Source organism: Silurus meridionalis, chromosome 8 (assembly GCF_014805685.1).
Source record: "Silurus meridionalis isolate SWU-2019-XX chromosome 8, ASM1480568v1, whole genome shotgun sequence".
Lineage (NCBI taxonomy): Eukaryota > Metazoa > Chordata > Actinopteri > Siluriformes > Siluridae > Silurus > Silurus meridionalis.
In genome coordinates this window covers 1,364,841-1,386,450 of record NC_060891.1, presented here as the reverse complement: position 1 = coordinate 1,386,450, position 21,610 = coordinate 1,364,841, and the positions used below count along the sequence as shown (strand labels likewise).

Genomic DNA, 21,610 nt, shown 5'->3' with positions numbered 1-21,610 from the left:
AATTCCTGATAATAGGATGAACACTGTTTTTTTTTTTTTTGCACCAGTTGGGAGAAAGCAGTCCCAACTCTTACTCTTACTCTTACCCTGGGAGGTTTTGGTGTTAACTTCAATCCCAGGACGTATTAAAGCACCGATTTGTGCCTTTTTTGTTCTCCCGTTTGTTTTTCTGTTTACACCAACAAAATAGATGTGTGATTTCTACAGGTGCTTCCATGCAAAGGGAGGAATAAACGCCATTGAAATTCAACCTGACTTCAACTACAACACTATTGAGATAATCTCTTTCCTGATAATTTGCACAAGCGGAGAGAAACGACTACTGAAAAGAGTTTCCTCTTAATGGAAGGAGCTGCTGGAGAGCCCTGGTTTCTGTTCAGATACTCCAATCTCTCTCAGCAAGTCAAGTGTTTGATCTTGCTAATCTGACTTAATGGCAAGTGGATATATTACATTTTTATTCTAATGGCTCTCCAAGAAAAAAAGAGAGAAAGAAAGAATAAAAAGAGCAGCAGCGGCATTCCTTTGGGCTTGAGTCCAGCAGCATTAAAAGTCAGGGACGACGTGATCTTTAAACAGCCAGCAGAAGAAGAAAGAAATCTATACCTCTGGAATAAGCATCTGCTGGAAATCAAAGTGTCCTTGAAATCAAATGGAAGAGGAAGTGTTGAAAGGGACTGTAGAAGACCTGAGGCGCCCCGGAGAGCAGCATCAAGGCCTTCGTGTCGCCCAGAGACATTACACATGCCCTCTGACCGGTGTCCCACAGTTCCACTGGATGAGCACATGCCATCTTTTTTTCCGAGTCAAACAGAAAGAGCAAACACACACATGCACTCACACACACGCTCATACAGACGGAGGAAGTGAATGTTGCCTTAGCACTGAGATGAAGATCACGACAAGATGGTGATAAATATTTAGACTGAATGAACATCAGAATTGAAGAAGTGAAAAGAAATGTTCAGGCAACACGGATTATAAATTACTGAGGGAGTTTAAAGAACTCGATGAGAGCTTTAATAAGATGAGACCAAGGTTCTGAGTGTTTGTGTGTCTTTCAGAGCGTTCACATTCACAGTATCTGGCAGGTAAGACACGATGAGGCTGAGAGAATCCCTGAATGTGATTATCCCCAGCGTGGGATAATCATTTGTTTAATTTCTTTTGTTAATGCCTGCGGAACTGCTGAAATCTATCAGTACTACTCCGCACCCTTTAGCCTCATTAACGATGCCAAGGTCAGGTGGTGCAACAGAAAATCGTTCGCCTTTTTATCTGGAGATCACAAGTTTAAATCTCAAAGCCAAAATTGGCCTCGATCTAAGGATTGCGTGCGGGGGGGGGCAATCGCTCTCCCCTGTCAATCACAACAACACCAGACAACCTGAAGGTGGATTACGGTTCCCTCTTGTTTGAAAGATGCTGAACTGGCTGTATTCACATGTATTTGAGAAAGAACATGCAGGTAGAGTGCAAACCGTCTAAGACCAGTAAATAGTTGTAAAAAGCTACACAGACAGACCCCATTTCTGTGACTAATACAGACAAAATCAACACAAGAGAGTTTTGAGAGTCTCAAACTTCAGTGCTACATGCACTAATAATCTGCATACCTCTCCTCGTATCTGCTCGCTATGTCCCGGTTAGCCTCTGGATGGTGTTCTCTTCGTTTGGAGGCGACTCTATGCAGCTAGGGATGTTTCTTATCAACGGCCTGGAGATCTATGAAATTACGGAGTATTCTGACTGAACTTAATGTCACCAGTCTGCTACACTGACTCAGGACTACAGTTTGCATCTGATCACCATCACTGCACCTCAACATCGTAATAAATGGACATTCGGTGCCATCCAGATGAGGATAAGGTTCCCTCTTGTGTCTGGTTCCTCTCAAGATTTCTTCCTTTATCCATTGTTAAAAGCGCAATACAAATAAAAATGATTGTTTCTGAACTAATACGAGTTTTTTTGTGAACACTTGTCCAGATCTACATTGGTGAAGAGTCACTGCAAACAAACTGCCTCACATTGTAATTGCAAGAAACGTTCGATTTACTATGAAAACCGCAGCTGGGACATGCCTAGTGTGAAAAGATGACCTGTAACAGTGAAATATAGCCCACAAAGCTCAACCATGGAGATATTCAAGATCTCAGGACTCAAAAGAAAAGGTTATTTTTTTGATGGCGGATATTAATATAGATGTTTCCATAAACAGCTCTAAGACCAGGATCCTAAAATGGTCCTGGATGTTTGTCATGAATAGAAAACGATTTATAAGTATGAAAACCTTTCGTTTGGGACATGAATAAAATACGTAGTCAGCTGCAGGTCTCAATTTACCACCTTTTATTTGCACGTTTATTTGAGTCCCACTTTCTGTAAGATCCTCCCTATAATGCATGTTTGAGAAGGAGAAGTGTTGGGAAGTGTTGGGAAGTGTCGCTTAAATGGCCCATTTAGACTTTTACATCAGATCTGTAAATATCTCAGGGCTTTTATGCATTATTAAGTTATGCTGTTTGTTTCCCTGAAATATAAAATCTATATTTAGGAGGTTTGATGCACTGTATAGAGGTAAAACCATGAAAAAAAAAAACTTTTACAGGAAGTCTTGGCGCCCTTGTATCTGTCTTTACTTGACAGAGGTCAAACTGAGAGCGGCATCAGATTGAACAGGACAGACAACAGCACAATTTCCTAATAAAAAGACTTGACACACCAGACCACAATGGAGAATTAGAGGCACAAAAGCCGATGATGGATATGCTAAACATCCCAAACAAGCCCCTGGCCTCGTGTTAACCGCCACCTTCTTCTCAAACATATTTACATTTTCAGCTCAAATGGAAATTCGGATATGGCACAGAGGGGGTAAACAGGCCCTGCTAGAGAAAAACACAGCTGATTGAGCCCTTGTCTCATCTGATTACAGGTTTTATATATCAGCTATGAGAAAGAGAGAGCGGCTAGAACCGAGCGCTCGCAGCTCTGCCGCTCGACGGAGCAAAAGCTGAGGGATCCTGCACTGCAATTCATTCATTAGCATGCTAATTACATCCATTCAGAAAGGAAAATATCCAGAAATACCCAGCACCGTGTCAGGCGGCAACGGAACGCAGAAGAGAAATCCGTCTGTGTGTCTCTGCCGAGGACTGCTGGTGCCTCCTTCGTGTCAGATTTGGAACTCTATTAGCAACATCCAAACAGTTTTTGAGTGGGCTGCAGAATGATGGGCTAATATTTGTTAACCGCTCGGCTCTGATCATTTGACAGGATGTGATTAGCGCTCAGTGTGAATGAAGTCGGTGCTCGGATGATTCCTGTCAAGTTTCCGCTGACGACTTGAGAGATTATAACAGCGTTTGAATGTCAAATTTTTGTGTCTTTTTTTTTTCCAGAACCTTCAGTAACATAATTGTAAACCTGATAATAACGACAGCGTTCCTTCCTGAGATGCTCCTGGATGCAAATGGATTTATCCTTTTTTATATTTACACGAAAAAATTTGCTATTGGTGTAAACCCCGGACACATTAGAAGACTAACAAACATAAACCTCGACTTTATTGATACTGCAGTCACATCTGAAAAAAGCTGTAATTTAAACTGCCAATTTTTAGTAAATGTACAGTGTTTACTTAATTTTAGACTCCTGAACCAAAAAAAACACATCCCCAACGTTTTGTGAAATATTTTACTACAGTTAATTAAATAATGCAAACCCACATAAAGACAATTATACATAATTATATGATGTATATTTATAAAACATCAATTATGAAAAAAGAAATAGCACCATATAAATAAATCAGCTAAAATTATATATTATTATTATTATATTATGTATTATATATATTATGAAATATATTTGTGGCACAAAAACGATGCGAAACATGCGGAAAAACGCTGTATCATCCGTATCAGCTTTCATTTTACAAAATTTCGCAAGTCCGTCAGATTTACACAATTTATTAACCCCAGCCACTCTAAGTGCCGGTCCCAAGCCCAGATAAATGGGGAGGGTTGCGTTAGGAAGGGCATCCAGCGTAAAAACGTGCCAAATCAAACATGCGGATGGTCCGCTGTGGCGCCCCCTAACGGGAGAAGCCGAAAGAAAGTTATTACGATTTATACAATATATATTTTTTACTTCACTTCAAGATATAAATGTTCTAATAAAATAATTAAATATAAAAGTTCACAGAAACCTCTGCAGTCTAGGAATAGGCTTTAACATTGAAGGCGCTGAATGACAAATGATTTGGACCATGTGTTCTGTTTTGTGTTTAAGATCCTGCAGAATTGTGTTTGGCAATCAAAGCAACAGCACAGTATAACTGTGTTCACTCTGTGAGATCAAAACACAGCACCAAGCTGGCAGAAGCAAGTTTGAGTGAAATTCAGAATGGAATAGAGGAAAAGGTCTGCAAAGTGAGATTAGGGCCAGAACATGGGCTTTGTTTGTCTTTGAGGCTGATTGTCAGGAGATTTTTAGCTTTGTTGTGCTGCGTCTTTGGTGTACAAGCGTACATTGTGTCTAAGTATTGTACTGTACGAGGTGGTATCAAAATGTTTTTTAGGCTCGCTCTGTTTACAAGAAAGTACTTTATTTATCTACGTTTCCACACCATCACCTTTAAAATAGTCTCCTTGCACAGCAATACAGCGCCTCCCAGCGTTCTATTAGAAAGTGTCCTGGAAGTTCGAAACGTGCCGATCACCTCCTGGTGCCGGATCTCCGCAACGGTGTCAAACCTTCAGACCTACGAGCCAGATTACATCTTCGGGAAGAGAGCGAAGTCCGCCGGAGCCAAATCTGGGAGTAGGGTTGGTGCGGAAGTGAGATCGTAGTTCCCGTCGAGAAACTCACGTGTGAGCATGTGGTCAGCATAGCAGACGTGGTCACGCACATGGTCAGAATAGCATCAGTTGCACAGCTCCATGATGTATTTGGGCACACTGACTTATGAAGGCCGGTGCTCCCTGTGACTGTGCGTGCAGCCTTGTGCTGCCATCTGTTGGTGTGTTAAAACACCACACTTTTTTTTTTTTACCACCTCGTATATAGCTTACGTTTCAAAATTTCGGTCTTTTTAAACATGTCTGCAAATGACTACAAGTTCCTTTCATTAAACTGTGAGTTGAAACAAATATTCATAACCTTAAAAAAACAAAAATTTCAATGCAAATGAATTTAGTCAGCTTCTTCATTTCAGTCTTCCGTTTGCATTGTTCCCTGAGTTCCCAGGTATATTTTCAGCAGAGGGCATGAGGTTATTTGGGAGGAAGTGAAAGTATGGTTTATAAACACATAAGCATATCCGTATCGCTGGTCTGTATGAGGAGATAGAAACGTCTGATTCTCCTGCTGTATCACTCAAAATGGAGCTGCTCTGCACACTCTTAGGTCATCGCTAACAGATGGAGAAAGAGGCACTGCTACTGTTTTAGACAATTACCACAAATTGGTCATGACACATCCGACGCAAGGTGCACCACGCACGATCCCGCCTTTAAGACATGCTGCCTTCGGGCGCGCTCGCTCTTCAAAGGCTTCTGATTAGAAAGGAAATGATGAGGAAGGACGCTGCTCCGATTCTTGGCTGCTTGGAGACGGCTGGTAATGGATGCTTAGGGAAACTTGCTTTTTGAAGCCTCTGAGACACTACAAAGTGTATCCACGATTAATTAAGTCGTAAAATTTGAACACACACACACAAAAAAAACACTAGTTAGGAAAAGAAAACGATCCCCTTATGTAAATTTTTAGAACCTTTCACTAAGATGTGAATTAATGCACACACACACACACACACACACACACACACACACACACACACAGAAACAGAGAGAGAGAGAGAGAGAGAGAGAGAGAGAGAGAGAGAGAGAGAGAGAGAGAGAGAGAGAGAGAGAGAGAGAGAGAGAGAGAGAGAGAGAGAGAGAGAGAGAGAGAGAGAGAGAGAGAGAGAGAGAGAGAGAGAGAGAGAGAGAGAGAGAGAGAGAGAGAGAGAGAGAGAGAGAGAGAGAGGGAGAGAGAGAGAGAGAGAGGGAGAGTGTGTCTAAAATTAGAACAAAAGACCCTGAGTAGAGAAATGTCATACGAGAATAAAATAATTTTCAGCAGTAGCGAACGATCCGATCAGTAAGTTTAGCATGCTTATTCAGCAATTAACTATAATCTTGATTTAGATTACACATGGGTTCATGCCAACTAGCCATAAGGATCTTCTATACCGTTTTTTTTCCCCTGCAGCCAGGTTGCATGCACAGCTCTTTTTATTTACAAAAACCAAATGAGTCTAAAGGGAAAACCTAAACGCTTTGAAGACTATCCCTTCCATCTTCTCTGAGATTCTTCCTGGCCTGAGCGAGCAGTGTGGCCTGGAAAAAAGATTAAAGTGGAAATATGTCGCAGTGAACACAGGGTTTAACTGGAGAGCTTTAGCACAGAAACAGAGATGCATAATCTCCTGTTGCCAGGAGAGAGCTTGTGGATGGGCTGGAGCTGCGCCGGAATGCAACGCGGACGCCGCTAACGTCCGGCCGGCCAATGGAAAGCCGCCGCCTATCAGCACAGGAGTCGACCGGCTCCATTAGGCTGCAGGCACATCTGTGCAGAGCCCTAATCACTTCACTAAGAGGTCGCTCGTGGCATTCTGAACTTGATTATAAGATCAGGAGCATTGTGAGATGGTAATCATTTAATCCTCTCAGAACACACACACACACACACACACACACACACACACACACAGGACTGCTTTCTCCAGAACTGCATTATTTCCCTTCATCAGGCCCATTATTGGATGAGAAAGGAAAAGCAAAAGAACAATTATTTTGAAAAATTATTTTGGGGAAAAAATATAAAAATATTGCATAATGGCATTTTCATGTACAAAATATATGTTAAAACAGAAGATTAAATACAAAATTAAATATAAATGCAATGTTAAAATTCCGATCGAATTAAAAATATAAAACAGATTGAGTGAATAGTTTTAAACAGAATTTATGTGAAATAAAGCATCAGATGACATCACTGGGATTTATTTAATATTATCTGTTTGTTTTTGATGCCCTGATTGATATAGTTTATATTAATTTATTGATTATATTGATAATTTATATTATTAGATATTGATGTATTGAGCATCTGCAGTAAAGTGAACTGAGTGCACTAAACTCTGTGTATTACTAATAAACCTATAATTCAATAATTAATGTGTGTGGCTCCTACTGTAAACGTTTTCTTTGAAAAAAACACAAAACGCTTTTGTTTGTATTGTGTGTGAAGATGCACATGGGAATGTCAAATCTTTTTTTTTTTTGCAACAAATCGCTTGCGAAGCTCTTCAGAAAGTGACATGGTAACAGATTGTGCTCTATTTGCAGAAGCGGAGCAGTATATCCTTTATAACGTACGCCACTGTGTGCTCCCGGTGACTGGGCAAAAAAAGGAGCACTTTACGCTGAGAGCCCATCTGCTCCTGTGCAAAATAACACAATGGGGGAGAGCAGAGTCATGAAAACACACACACACACACACACACACACACACACACACACGTGCAGGAGCTGACCGACACGGTGTAATGTCACAGAGAAGGAGGAAACCAGGAAGGATCTGAACAACCATGTGGCCGTCTTCTTATCGGGGCAGATTGGGTAATGACCTGATCTGTGGATTCAAGCTCTTTGAAATTGAAGTCTAATTGCCCCAAACATCTGTATCGCAGAACCTGGGCTCCCCGTCTGGGGCAGGAAGTCGGCAAAAAGGATCCTAATTCTCTCAGACAGCTTCATCAGTCTGTCAGTCAGAGCGGTGCTTTTAACACACAGTCTGGGTCTACCACAGAGAGGAACTCCTGAGTTACGTTCAAAGACGAGTCTGAGGAAAAGAAAGTTCGACTCAGCTCAGAGACAGAGAGAGAGAGAGAGAGAGAGAGAGAGAGAGAGAGAGAGAGAGAGAGAGTCAGTCCTGCAGTTAAAATACAGTAGAAAAAGGAGAAGAGTGATGCTTTTACGTCTCCTGCTCTCTCCAAGGAGGCAGGCAGCTGAAATGTCAACAGCAGATAAACATGAGAGATGTTTGTTTCTACTTTACCTGAACTGGAGCAGTGCTGATTGAAGTGAAACAAACTCTGTTTTTTTTTGTTGTTGTTGTTGTTTACCATTTCCCAGCAGGAAATATGTGGCTTACAAGTGCTACTCTCTCTCTCTCTCTCTCTCTCTCTCTCTCTCACCACCCCAAACCATCTCCCTTCCCTTTAAGTGGAGTGCTGGTCTTTCCGTCTCCACAGAAATGGAAAACAAGCCTGTCTCTGCTCAGTGATAACCCGTGCCCTTGCTCACGGCGCTCTCCGTGTATAATCTGCCTCAGATCTTCTTACTGAACCTGACTGGTTTTTGATACAGAGGCTTGGGAGGGACCTGCGGAGGGTCTGGTGCACAAGCCCTCAATTTTGATCTGGCAGACGTGATGAAATATGGATACATGAAGGGAAACGTTTTTGGAAAGAAAAAAAATAAGTCAGTGCGGTCGGCAAAATAAAAAGAAGAGCTAGAACGGATCTGGTGCCAAAGCAGACTGTACATCTCTGAGTTTGTGTATGAGAAGGTAATAAAATTCACTTATGAAGAATAGAGTTGTTCAATAGTTAGAAAGGTCTTAGGGACGTCTCTACGATATACGTATCTCTATAATAGATGAACCAAGCCAATCCATTGTTACCATAACAACGAGGAGCGAAGGAATCCGGTCACAGGGTTCAGCCTGGTAGCCGAATGGGTTTATATCGCCGTTTGTGTTTCTAATATGCTTGGGAAGAAAATGTATATATTTTTTATTTCACTACAAAGTTTATTAGGAAATGTGTACAATAGCTGTATCACGCTGAGATGGAACCAGAGCTTACTATGGAATTAAACTGACCGAACGCACAGTAAACACTTCGAATGCAACTCCTCCAACCAATCAACATCGAGTATTCTGGGTTGAATAAAACTTGTACACACAGAAAGTAGCTACAAGGTGGGCAAAGAAGCTCCTGATGGTTTCTTTCTAGTCATTAGTACCATGAATTAACATCCAGACCCTTTTTTACCTCTTAATCAATCCAGTCAAAGACTGCAAGGAAAAACAAACATAGAGAAGAAAAAGAATATGAGTTGAATATGAGAAGATTTGGGACAAAGCAAATCCCAGTGCTGATATCCCAATGCTGCTGCGACTTAAAAATAACAGTGTGTATCTTCTGGTATGTGATGTGATGTTCCTCTTTAATGGCAACTGCATACGGTCAAATCACAAGCAGTTTGCAAGCTAGAGCAAAGAAAAACGAACATCCTGGTTACGGAAGTTACACAAAACTTTAATTTATCCACATTACTGAAAATCTAACTGAGAGCTCAAGATGGTTATCTGGCACTAGGCAGGACTAGTAAGCATGTCGCTATGGTTGCAGTATGAATAGTTTGAGTTGTTCTTTTTTTATTCGGCACAAATAAAGCACAATCTAGTGATTTTTCCGGTGGAAAGAACAGGAAGTGCTGTAAAAGTGCTGTAGAATGTTCTGAATGTTAGAAATGCTGTATTATAGAAAGGTGTTATAGGAAAACTCATCCGGTGTGCATGTGAACCAGAACCTTGAATGCCCTTCCAGTGTAGTTAACACACCAGGACCACCACACACACACACACACACACACACACACACACACACACCTTCCAAAGAGACCCATGTCTTCATTATCACAGCCCAGCAGCTTACTGTTTCCATGGCTCTGTGAGATGGATTAATCACACCATTTAACATGTTTATTTCCTCGACTCCACGAGGCAGAGGCGGGCGCGCTCTAACCGGCTTGGTGCACCTTTTAATTGGCATGAGATGGGGCTTGTTGTGTGATGACCCCTCGAGTGAAGTGCACGCATAAAGGTGCCTAAGGCTGGAGTTCCTTCCCTTGCCGGTTCTTGCTCTCTCTCTCTCTTCCTACGGTCGATGTGCTACGTGCAATCTTTCCCCAAATGAGAAGATTGATAGAATGTCATATCTACAAATGGCTGAAGTTCTGTTTCCAAGACAACGGCTGAGGACGACCGCTGAGCGTGTGCGGGAGAGCCCGCTGCAAACAATTTTCCATTGCACTTCCTTTGAAGGGGACTACAGAAGAGTCCGGATCACCTTGCAGGAGCAGCGGCACATGGAGGCGGCGGACATGCGGCTGTTTGTTTGCCGTTCACGCCGAATAAAGATATTACACGCTCGCACCTTTGTCCTTATAAACCGTTCTGAGAATAAACGCTAAGCGTGATCCTTTATTCAGTCTGCTGATAATTGGTGCGAAATTTCGAGGACTCCTGTCTCCCTCTTTCCTGCCTGGACACGATAATTACACCTGCGTGTGTCTGATAGCTTTATTCATAGGACGATCCTTTCGCTTATCCTTTTTTTGAACATTCTGAGGAATGACACTTTAGTACTATTTCCATCTCTTTCTTTTCTCACTCTGTTTGCAGACAGAGAAAAAGAGAGATGGAAGAAGGGAGGGAGAGAGAGAGAGAGAGAGAGAGAGAGAGAGAGAGAGAGAGAGAGAGAGAGAGAGGAAGGACGTCTGTTTGACAGCTCAGAAAGCCGAGAATAATCTGAATCTGACTGTGAGCTTTAAAGATGGCTGTTGCACCACTCGATTTCCAGCTTCTCACTGCAAGCAAAAAAATAAAAATACGCCGCCATGTTCAAGGAAAACTTTTCCTTTCCTCAGCTGATGTTTAATTCATATGTGTAAAGCTGCCCGTACTCGTGTACAGCCAAAGAAATGTAATCCGGTCAAAGTCATTTTTCTTCCAACAACTCCCCAATGCAGTCTGCAGGAAGACCGAGCATGTGTGGAATCTGTCTTGTACTTATGTACCTCATCTAAAAGTCAGTCTGCTATTCTCAAATGGAATGTTGAGGACTAGATACGAGAGCCAGAATTAGAACAGAGCTTCACCAGAAATAATTCAATAAGGACTGTGACGGTCAGCTTTTTGCGTTTTGAATAAAGAAGTGCAGTCACTTTTTCTTTCGACATTTTCGATCTCATATTGATAGAAGAGCTTTGTAGATCAGACCAGATGTGACAGCAGCATGATCTACGGCACCTCTGTCCACGCATGAGGATGTATCTATAGAAAATAAAGCGGTGGTATCAAAAATCTTTGAGTTTAGTTTTGTAACACACCAACAGATGGCAGCACAAGGCTGCACGCACAGTCACAGGGAGCACCGGCCTTCATAATTCAGTGTGCCAAAAGGCATCTTCGTGTGTACATCAGGAGCTGTGCAACCGATGCCATTCTGACCAGGTGTGTTACCACGTCTTCATGGACAGGGTGCTCCACATTGACAATGTTTTGGCCAGAAACAACATGATCTCTCCCCCTCACCCACCCTACTCGCCAGATTTGTCTCCTGCGGACTTTGCTTTCTTTCTAAAGATGCAGATCCGGCTCGAAGGTCGGCATTTTGACACCGATGCAGAGATTCTGTGCAAATCGCAGAAGGTGCTTGACACGCTTCAAAAAGAAGACTTCCAGGACTCTTTCCAGAAGAACACTGAGAGGTGCTGTATTGCTGTGCAATGGGACTATTTTAAAGGTGTGGAAAAGTAGATAAATAAAGTACTTTCGAAGAAGTAAACAAGAATCTCCAAAGTCACTTCTTTGGAGACTCCAAACTTTTTTGATACACCTCGTATGATATCGTTTCTCGCACCAGTTTAATTTACGCTTCTCTGTTTCTTATTAACAAAACTGTGAGTTGTGGGAACAGGAATGAACTTTACACTCCACCACAGTGAATGTGATTACAAATAGATAAAATATGCAATGTGTAGCCTATAGGGTCACGTGTTTTTAGAACTATAAGTGACTATATATAAAACCCTATTTTATTTATTTTAGGTATTTGTAGTCTAAACCTGGGAAGAATGTTATGATTGTTTAAAAATGTACTGAGGCTCAGCATGATGGCTGTGAGTGTGTTTTTCTGCTCTAGATGACCAGTGGACACTTTTAAGTAAAAAGTGAAACACCAGGCTACTACAAAATGCAGGTAAAAAGTTTTACATGGATGTTGAACAATAATTTCGACTTCAAAAGTTCATAAGTCATGTTAAATGGTAAAAACCTTTAAACATGCACCAGGCCCGTTTTTTTTTCCACTCCTTCGTTAAGCCTCGAGCGGAAAACCAGACAAACCTAAAGAATCTGTGTCAGACACTTAGCTTTAAATCCCAAGAGCAGAAAAGTTAATGGCCAGTGGCTTTGAAGCAGACCTTCCATGTGGAGGATGTTTAATAATAAAAAGGTAAAAGCGGAAAGGCTGATGAGAGAGAGGGAGCCCTTCCTGCAATTCCCCAGAGTCTCCGCTCGCCAGCAGCCAATCACGAGAGAGGATCCTGCAGCTCAGAGCGTGGGCACTTGTACAGGAACGATCTGCTTTTCTTACTTACAATCCAAACGCTGGAAAAAAAACCAACAAAGCATTTCTTCCAGAAACAAACCTCAGCCCTGTCATTCAGCAGAGGAAGAGAAAAGAGACAGAACCTTTAAACTACGTGCTCCACTGTGTCTTCTCTGGAGAACATTCAGTATTTCATGGTGACCTTCAGGGAGCACTGGTCACTGAGCTCTGAGTCCACAATCTACTGGCAGAATTACAAAATCAGCATACGGCATGTGGAGATCAAAGTTTCCCTGACCATCCATATGGAGCCTGGAATTGAGAGTCCTGCCACAGCTCGAAGCAGAAATGAGGAACTGCGGAAGGAACGGAGGTGGAAGATGGCCTTCTGTCCTCAGTGGTGCTGCTGTATCCTTGGAAAAATAGATGTTTTTAACGAAAATCCGCTTAAACAAATCTGATTCTTAAATGTGTGCAGTTTTAGCATCCACACTGCGAATAATATGCAACAAAATCCAATTTTAATTCAGTCTCATTTGCTCCAATTGGTTTTATAATTGGTCGCTATAGTAATTATGCATTATTAAGCAAAGGTTAGCTGATTGGAGTGCACCACGGATTATGTTTTGGAGAGGCAAATTCAGGTCTCTAAACAGCAAATACTGAAGAGTCCAAGTAAGGACCCAGGCCTGCTCTTCTTCTCAATTGGCACCATAGTGGTTTCCATCTTGATGCAATTTCAATCAAGCAGTGTCAAAAAAATCCATGAACCATACACAGAGGATCGGGCTGTCTCTAGGTATGAAGTGTTATAAGCAGTTAATGCAAAGAATCCTAAGGAAGAGCACACCTATGGAACACCAGGCACAAAAAAAGAACTCACACAATTTAGTGTATTAAACAGCATATTTTTTAAATTGGAGGAAACCAGAGAACACGGAGGAAACCCAAGGAACTAGACACCAGACCATATAAATGCTTTTTGGAACATCCCATTCAAGATTTATTCTCCCTTTTATAATAAATGCCACTCTTCTGGGAAGGTTCCTTCTAGATTTTAGAGTATGAGTGTGTAGTTTAGCATTAATAATAATTCAGCATTAGTGAGAGAAGGCAGTGGTGTTGTGATGTCCAGAAGGCTCCAATCCAAACTCATCTCAACTGCAAGTTTATGAAATGACATTGATGCGAATTTTCAAATAATCAAACCCTTAGACTTAATTACAAACAACAAATTCATCCTGACTTCGCCTCAGTTTATTTGTATGAATCGATGGACGGTCGAGACTTTAACGGACTGTACACTGCTTATTTTCCTCTAATGAATGGCAGGGGTTAGAGCTTCAGTTTCCTGAGCCTCCTCGTAGACTGTGATTTTAAGTGGTTCAGACAGCTCTTATCTCCTCTCCACTGCCATCCATCATAGCCTCACAAGGACTACTCATTCAAATAGAAATAATAGACTGTGTCAAACAGAAGTACCATAATCATACTTTTGTTTGGGACACAGCCGAATAATGATACAGAAGCGGCCTGCAGAGGTTGAGGCATGCTTTCGCAGTTAATAGGGGCATGACGGGACAGAAGGATGAGATGGAGCGAAACAAGGCATAATTGTGCACTTATTCCAACATCTGTTTGGTTCATAGCTGAAGATACAGTAGAAATAAAGCTTTGATTTTATTATGTACGTGAGAAAAAAAATAAACGTTTGGTGTCAGGCAGCAAGTTTTCCGTCCCTCTGCCCTTTACTCTGAGTGCGGTAAAGAATGGCAGGTCATTCATTATCACTTTAATTACCTTGGAGGTAACAGCCAGAATTGTTCAAGTCAGCTCGTGGAGGCAGAGCAGCACGTTTGCAACCCTGGCAGCTCTTCACACTTCTGTCGGAAATCGTCTCATTCTGGTTAAGGAAGGCTGCGAGGACTTGCGCTTGGGACGCGTGTTATATAAAGCACTTCCAAAGTGACACTGACAGACAGGGCGTTGTTCCTGCCACAGCTTCTGTATCTGCCTCTGCTCTTCTTTTCCCACTCACGTACACACACAAAAAAAAAAAACCCGCACACCTCCAAAACTACTGACAGGTTCATCTAACTCGGATTATTCCCTGTCAAAATCGACAACTATTCCCAAACATCACGGGTGAATAAAACTATGTCAAAGCCTGAGAGCAGACAAGAGAACAACCACAAATCGAAGACTCAGAGAATTTTCCAAAAAAGGATAGATTCAAGGTCCACCATGACCCTGACCAGGTAAAAAAAAAACGCTTACTGATAGTGAATAAAAAAAAAAAAAACATAGCAGAAGTCGTAGTGACTCGTGAAAGCTAGCGCTAACCTAGCTAATGTTTCGAGTTCACTGTCTTTATAGTAATCACAATTGAGTAAAAGACCAGCAAGGGGATGAACCCACACTATTTGAGTTCCTGATAACTGATACTAGCGTAAGGCGACAATTTCTATGAACATACTCAAATAAAAGTAATATAATTTTCCAATGTAGTGTGAGTAGAGTAAAAGTACTCAAGAGCAGCGAGTATATTTGAAAAGTAATGTACATTAAATCAAAGTACATCAGTGTCATTCTCTGGCATGTAATGTTTAAAAAAGCAACAAACAATCAGGTAACATTTATGACAACAATGATACACATAACAGTTTTTACAGCAGCGCCCCCAGGAAACAGGTGAAGTAAAAGTACCGATACAGCAGTAAATATTTACTTGAGTGAAATGTGGCTGCTTCAGTGCGAATAACTTGTTACTTATTATAACTTTGTACTATAAAGTCCTGTAATGCTGTAATGCATGTTATTGCGCTCGACATCACACTGAAAATAACTGGTGAATTTCTGTATATTGAAATCTGCTCTACAGAGAGATACAGAACAATACGCTGTGTGTCTACATCAACTGTACAATATATACACTTTTACACACAGGAAAACAAACACACACACACACACACACACATATGACCAGCTAGAACTGGATTTATTTAGCTCTTTTTGCTTAGTCTGGCTTGAAGCTGAGGCTGGCACACATCCTGTATTATTTGCTTCTCTCTTGCCCTGGAGAGAGTTTGCTCATCTCGTGGCTTTGGCCCAAGTAAACATCTTGATGTAGCACCGGGAGACGAATAATCATCGATAAGCAGCGGCTTACGAGGCTCACAGCTATCTGGAGACAGAGCAGTCTCACACCTCAGGGCTTTCTCTTTAAGACGTGCAGTGCACACACACACACACACACACACACACACACACACACACTGGAGCTTGTCTTTGAAAAGGATTGTTGACAGCTGTACTGCATCGCTCTTGAAACTTTTAAGGTTACGAGGCGAACCTGTAACCCGAGAGCACGAACTGTGGCAGGTTTGAGAGAAGGAAAAAAACAAAGCCAGAAAAAACAACGCTCAAACAAAACAACAAATCCAAATCGAGAAGAAAGACACAACTGTGTTTCAGTGGACGGAAAAGGAACAGTTGAGTTCTCCAAATAAACCTCACATATTTCTCTGAAATGCAGTAAACATGTTTGTACACTGTTGAATCGCATGTGTTTTGCAGTGGGGACGGACACAGTGGAAGGAAAAATTCCAAAATATGCTTATGTTATAGCTGTCATGGTAATTTTTGGAACTCCTTTTCCTCAAACCATCCACCCTACAAAAAAACATCTCCTCCACCCAACTCCTTAACCATTACCATTACCTCCATGTCTCCTCCACCCTTTACTTTAACCTCTGCTATAACGTGTCTCCTCCAGCATATCTCCTACACGGTCTCCTCCAGATGATTGTGGTGGTCACAGTTACTTCGCATCATCACAGCACTCTATCAGCATGACACCGTGGTTGATCCCTTACACAGCTTCTATACTACTATTGTGTGCCCTAATGAGAATGAACTAATCTTAAACTTGTTGTTCAAAACATCCAAAAAATAATAAAACCATTGACTTGTGATTTTGTCAGTAAACATCTCAAAAAAAGTGAAAATCCGAAATATAATCAGACCTGTTTCTTAGTCCTACACCCAATCAGACAGTAAATTCTTTCACTGACTGAAATTCAAACAGCGACAACCATGATGAGAGAGAGAGAGTGTGTGTGTGTGTGTGTGTGTGTGTGTGTGTGTGTGTATGTGTGTGAAACAGCCAGGCTTTCTGGAGTGCAGCAGCTGGGGGAGTCGCCACAGGCAGAGGGCAGCACTCTGCTAACCCTTTCGCCCACTCCAGGGGGAGCCAACGTGATTACTGCATTACCCTCTGCTAGCACAGCCTGCCCTCGCCCAGCTCTCTCCCGCTGAATCAAAAACAAGCCGGCGGAGGAGTGCAGAACCAGACAGCGAGCTTAACACAAAACAGAATCGTGTTTGGGTAAAATGAAACACCAAAGCAGGCCGAGGAAATCTCCGGTCAGTTTTGCATTTTTCCTTTTTTCCCCTTGATCTCGCTGAAGAAATGACAAAAACTAAGTTCAAACAAAGGACAACTTTATTTGCTCTCCGACCACGTAAAAAGCTCAAAAACTCAAAAATGGCTGGAAAAAGTGAGCAATAAGAACTAAATAAGAGTAATGTTTGATTTAATATATAGGTTGAATTGTAGCGTAATGCACTGAATGAACGGTAGCAGAAGCAGATGCAAAACCAGGCATACAAATTACATATTCCCTCTTTCTGAAGATGACACGTTCTGGAAGAACGCTGGGAAAACCCTGACACTGGAGGCTCCTTCCAAAAACGTTAAATAAACATCGGGTTGTGCAGGTTTTTGATCCGTTTGTGCAGCACATCCGGTGTAGGTACGTTGTTACTGTAACGGTGAACAGTAATATATTTGATTAACAGTATGTTAATAAGACATCCTCTAACCAATCAGAATCGCACGGCTCTGGTGAGAATGACGGCGCTCTGTCAGCGGACACACGGCTCCCAAAAGCCACGTTTCCCTCAACCATTAGCTGTTTACTTTGCACTCAAGCTGCCTCATTGTGCTTTCATTAAGCTCACCGTGTGGGCAGGAGGAGGGAGAAAAAGAGCTACTTTAAGGGATTTATGTACTCCAAGCTTCAATGGGCAGGCAGTAAAACTGCAGGCCAGTGATGCCTCCTTTCACGGGGCTACAAAAGGAAATGTAATTACCTTGATATGGTGGCAAAAGAAAAGGGCAAACTCTCAATATGCAGTAAACGCACTCACGCTGGGAGCAAGTGAGGCTAATTATACAGCTGATCTGTAGGAGTCTCTTCCCGTCACTAGTTCTTCTGTAAAATAAATAAATAAATAAAAATGATAAAAAAAAACACTGCTTGAGCAGGATTGTGACCCTACTCCAGGTCTGGGTGCGTCCGGAAAATTTGGAATATCTTTACTCCCGGTGGTCAATTCCCAGTTACAAGACAAACATAGATTTAGGCTCAGCACTATTCTGGAAAGATGAAAAAAAAATCCACCAGTGGTTCATAGGAGAGTTACAGAAGTTTAATTTAAGATTGCTAATGAATCCTCATATTCATCAGGCCTCCTTTCAGCTGATTAAAGAGACTCAGAAGGCAGAGGAAACCGAGTCTTTGGGTAAACTCGAGCGCCGAAACATTCAGAGACGTATATAATTACTTCATTATTTTTCTCTGATAAGACCGACGGCTTTCAGATGGTTTACTCGTGATTCAGTGACACGGGCAACGCGACGGTCTGATTACGTTCGGTATGCTGAAAAAGGGCATCAAACCAAAAAATGGACTTAAATGCTCACCAGGTTCGTGCTTCATTCCATCGATAATGTACGCAAATGAAAAATGCGTAAAATAAAAAAATGCATTGCACAAAGCTTTTTTTTTTTTTATATACATTTAAGAGCCTTCCTAGAGCAACACTTGACATCTATCTGTAAGGTTTGATTACAGCTGTGAGCGTTCAAAGCAGACAATGTGAAAGCTGAGCTTGCCGTTCTCTCAAGAATGTGTGCAGCAAGTATTTATGGAAAGGAGATGACAGATAGTTGCTCTGGAAACACAGACAACAAAAGAGAGGAGAAGACGCAGAGGAAGGGAGGAAAAAAAAAAGGCAAAAGAAAAAAAAAGAAAAACTGCAGGCGCTGCTTAAGGTGCGTTGGGGCCCCGGCTCCGAGTACGCCGTCGCCATGGCAACAGGCGGGCGGAGGAGAAAGCGATGACGGCGTCAACGTCGGTCGGGAGCGCCAGGCGCGCGCCCATAAATCTGCTGCGCATAAAGAGGCACCCGCCTCTCTGCTAATGGTGTGAAGCCTGCAGGGTCGCTCCATTCTTCTGCTATAATTATGATAAAAAAGGACAGGACAAGGGTGTTGCTCTTTTTTTTCTTTCACACTACAAACGTGCAAGCTTGAAACCAGGAATACGAGGGACACATGAACACCACACACACACACACACACACACACACACACACACACACACACACACACACACATATATATACGTAGGGTTCCCATTTATCACTTTTCCTGTGATAATCGGTCCTAAACACATCTCTGGGCTCGCAGATAAACTCTGGAACGCAGCGCTCGATCTGGGCCTCGTATCTCACCTTTCTTTCCTCCTTCTCTTTTTCTGCTGAATTTCATCTCTCCGTCTCGCCTGGACGTCGGGTTTAAGGAGTGGCGGTGATGTGGAGGAGGAGGAGGAGGAGGAGGAGGAGGAGGAAGAGAAGGAGGAGGAGGAAGAGGAGGAAAAAAGAGGAGGGTGATGTGATGTGATGCAGGCAGCAAAACAAGATGGCACAGTGGCGTGAAGGTTATGACTTTGAGTGTACTTCTTTTGCTGCTGGCTGGGAATCCACATCCACACACTCTCACATACACACACACACACACACACACACACACACACACACACACACACACACACACACACACGGGACTCAGGTTTTAGATTACTAACTGCAACTACCGACTCTGCTCCTGAGGCGATCCTGAATAAGTGTAAAACAGATCTTTCAATTCATAGACACAGTAACTGCAGAGATTCACAATATAACCGTACATTTATAATCACAATGTAGATTATATCATGATCATTCGTGATTACGAAGAAGCCTAATGAAGAAAAAAAAAAACAAGGAACACCTCATCTCAGTAACAATGCTGGAAGGAGAATTTATAAAGTCTGGTTTCTGTAATAATTAGCCTTGTTCACATGGGTATCAACTCAAAAACAGGTTGGTCTATTAAAAATAATGACACCTCAAGCCTCAGGTGTTCTGTCAGAAAGAAAAAAAGAGTAAAAAGTTATATTCCTCTAATAAATAGACAAAATAAGATTGTATATAGGGGGTATAAGAAACATAGGAAGGAAGATTCCTGGTGCATAGTGCAAAAAATTGTCCATGTAGGAGAAAGGAGATGTAGGAGATGTAGGTCTTTATTTATACGAATCGATCAAAATATATACTAGGTTATTAAATATGCACGTTGTGGGGGTTCAAGCCTCAGTACCGCCAAGCTGCCACTCTTGGGGACCTTGAGCAAGGCCCTTAACCCTCTGTGCTCCAGGGGCGCTGTAACATGTCTTGATAAACACAAAGACGTCCATGTTTTCTTTTTGTAAAAACGCTGAGGTTAAAGCTGATGAACGCTAAAGCTTACGCGATTTTTATTTTCACGTAAGCTGCAGCGAATGCGCTTAGCGGGGAAAAAAAAAAGCAGCAGTGCAACGATAATTATGTTCTTAATAAGCTATTAAAAGGTCCATATAAATCACTCAGAACCATCGCCCAGCTCTTCATCTTCATTTTGCTTGTCGTGTGACCTCCAGCCGTTCTGTTTGACGGCGTGTTCGCTGGACAGGATGCTAATTTATGGGCATATTCGACGGACGGGCGGTGAGGCGAGAGGTCACGGCCGCTGTGATCGCTGTAATTCTGGAGTTATGAACATGTTAACAACGACAAAAAAAAAACACTGCTGTATCTTTATCATTTTTGTCTGACCTCAACAAATGCTGTGTGTGTGTGTGTGTGTGTGTGTGTGTGTGTGTGTGTGTGTGTGTGTGTGTGTGTAGCCCCTGATAAACACCCACTGTTTTCGAGAAGAGAAAGACATTTGCTTAGTAACTGGGCTCTGAAGACAGCATGGTGCTCTCAGCAGTGACTGCACCACCATATCCTAACTGCAGTGGATGAGTCACAGCCACCACGGCACTAAATCTCCTCACACACACACACATGCAAATACACACCCTCCAACACACGCCGTCCCCTGCCCACATCACACCTCCGAGAATTTCCAGGGCTTCTCCTCACGCGGAGGGAAAGACAGCACGCCCTTTCGGCGCTCCAGCCAGCGCTCGTGTTCTCCCTCCAAAACAGCAAAGAGGTGGTAATAATGTGTGAGAAAAACTGCAGATCCATGCAGACAGCCCAAACCTCCTGACAGCCCAAACCACCACAGAACACACACTGCGATAAAACACCGAGAGGCTCGTATTGGCCGGGATTTGGTAATGGATCTCGGCTTGGTGATAAATGTTGGGAATGGGCGTGAACGCACGGCGTGCGCGCAGGAGGAGGTTCCCCTAGGGGTGTAAAGATTCGGGGTTTCCAATTGGTGCGCAAGCTTCAATATTTACGGCGCGGCTGAGCCGAGTTGGAAATTGTGAGTGAGCGGATTCAACCATTCCCAAATCCAATACCAGGTACGACGCTATTAATATATTAATGAAATGACGGCTATGTATTACACCAAATCTTTTACTTATTACACTGCAACTGTAACAAGAATATTTCATTGGCACTGTGTCCCTCTTTTTTCTCCAGGGTTTTCCTCTATTTAGCAAAGAAGGTAAATGTGCCTGTCTGTCTTGTTAAAAGGAGGCATCACAAGTATCTGTCAGACCAACACAGGTATGACCCATGTCTTTTAAAGTGCCAGGAAAAATAAAATGCAAACTCCTAAGTAGAGGTCGACTGATTGCTGGAGCTAAAATTCATACCAATAGTTTTTCCAGGTTGCGTCCGTTGCTGGAGTGGCTGAGAAAGTCCGCTGTCATTACGAGAGCGGCCTCTAGAGGCGTATCACTGACACCACGTGCTGTTTGTTTTGACGCGCGACACTTTGTGCTGCACAGAGAACGCTATATTATATTTATTATTTAGTCATGATATATA

At 42.3% G+C, this 21,610-nt stretch overlaps 1 protein-coding gene across 13 annotated transcripts in view; it reads right to left on the bottom strand.

Moving 5' to 3' along the window:
- The window catches only part of efcab11 (EF-hand calcium binding domain 11), a 61,729-nt gene that overhangs the window by 26,443 nt on the left and 13,676 nt on the right, over window positions 1-21,610 (bottom strand). For 2 of the 13 annotated variants that reach the window (XM_046854982.1, XM_046854976.1), the window contains 2 exons: window positions 19,034-19,083; window positions 18,519-18,756 (listed from right to left, as the gene is read on the bottom strand). The exons of 5 other annotated variants lie outside the window; for them this stretch is intronic. In XM_046854982.1, coding sequence (XP_046710938.1) covers window positions 18,647-18,756; window positions 19,034-19,083 — 160 coding nt within the window. In that variant the 3' untranslated portion in view covers window positions 18,519-18,646. 6 more of the 13 variants (XR_006926601.1, XM_046854983.1, XM_046854975.1 and 3 more) reach the window with 6 other exon arrangements.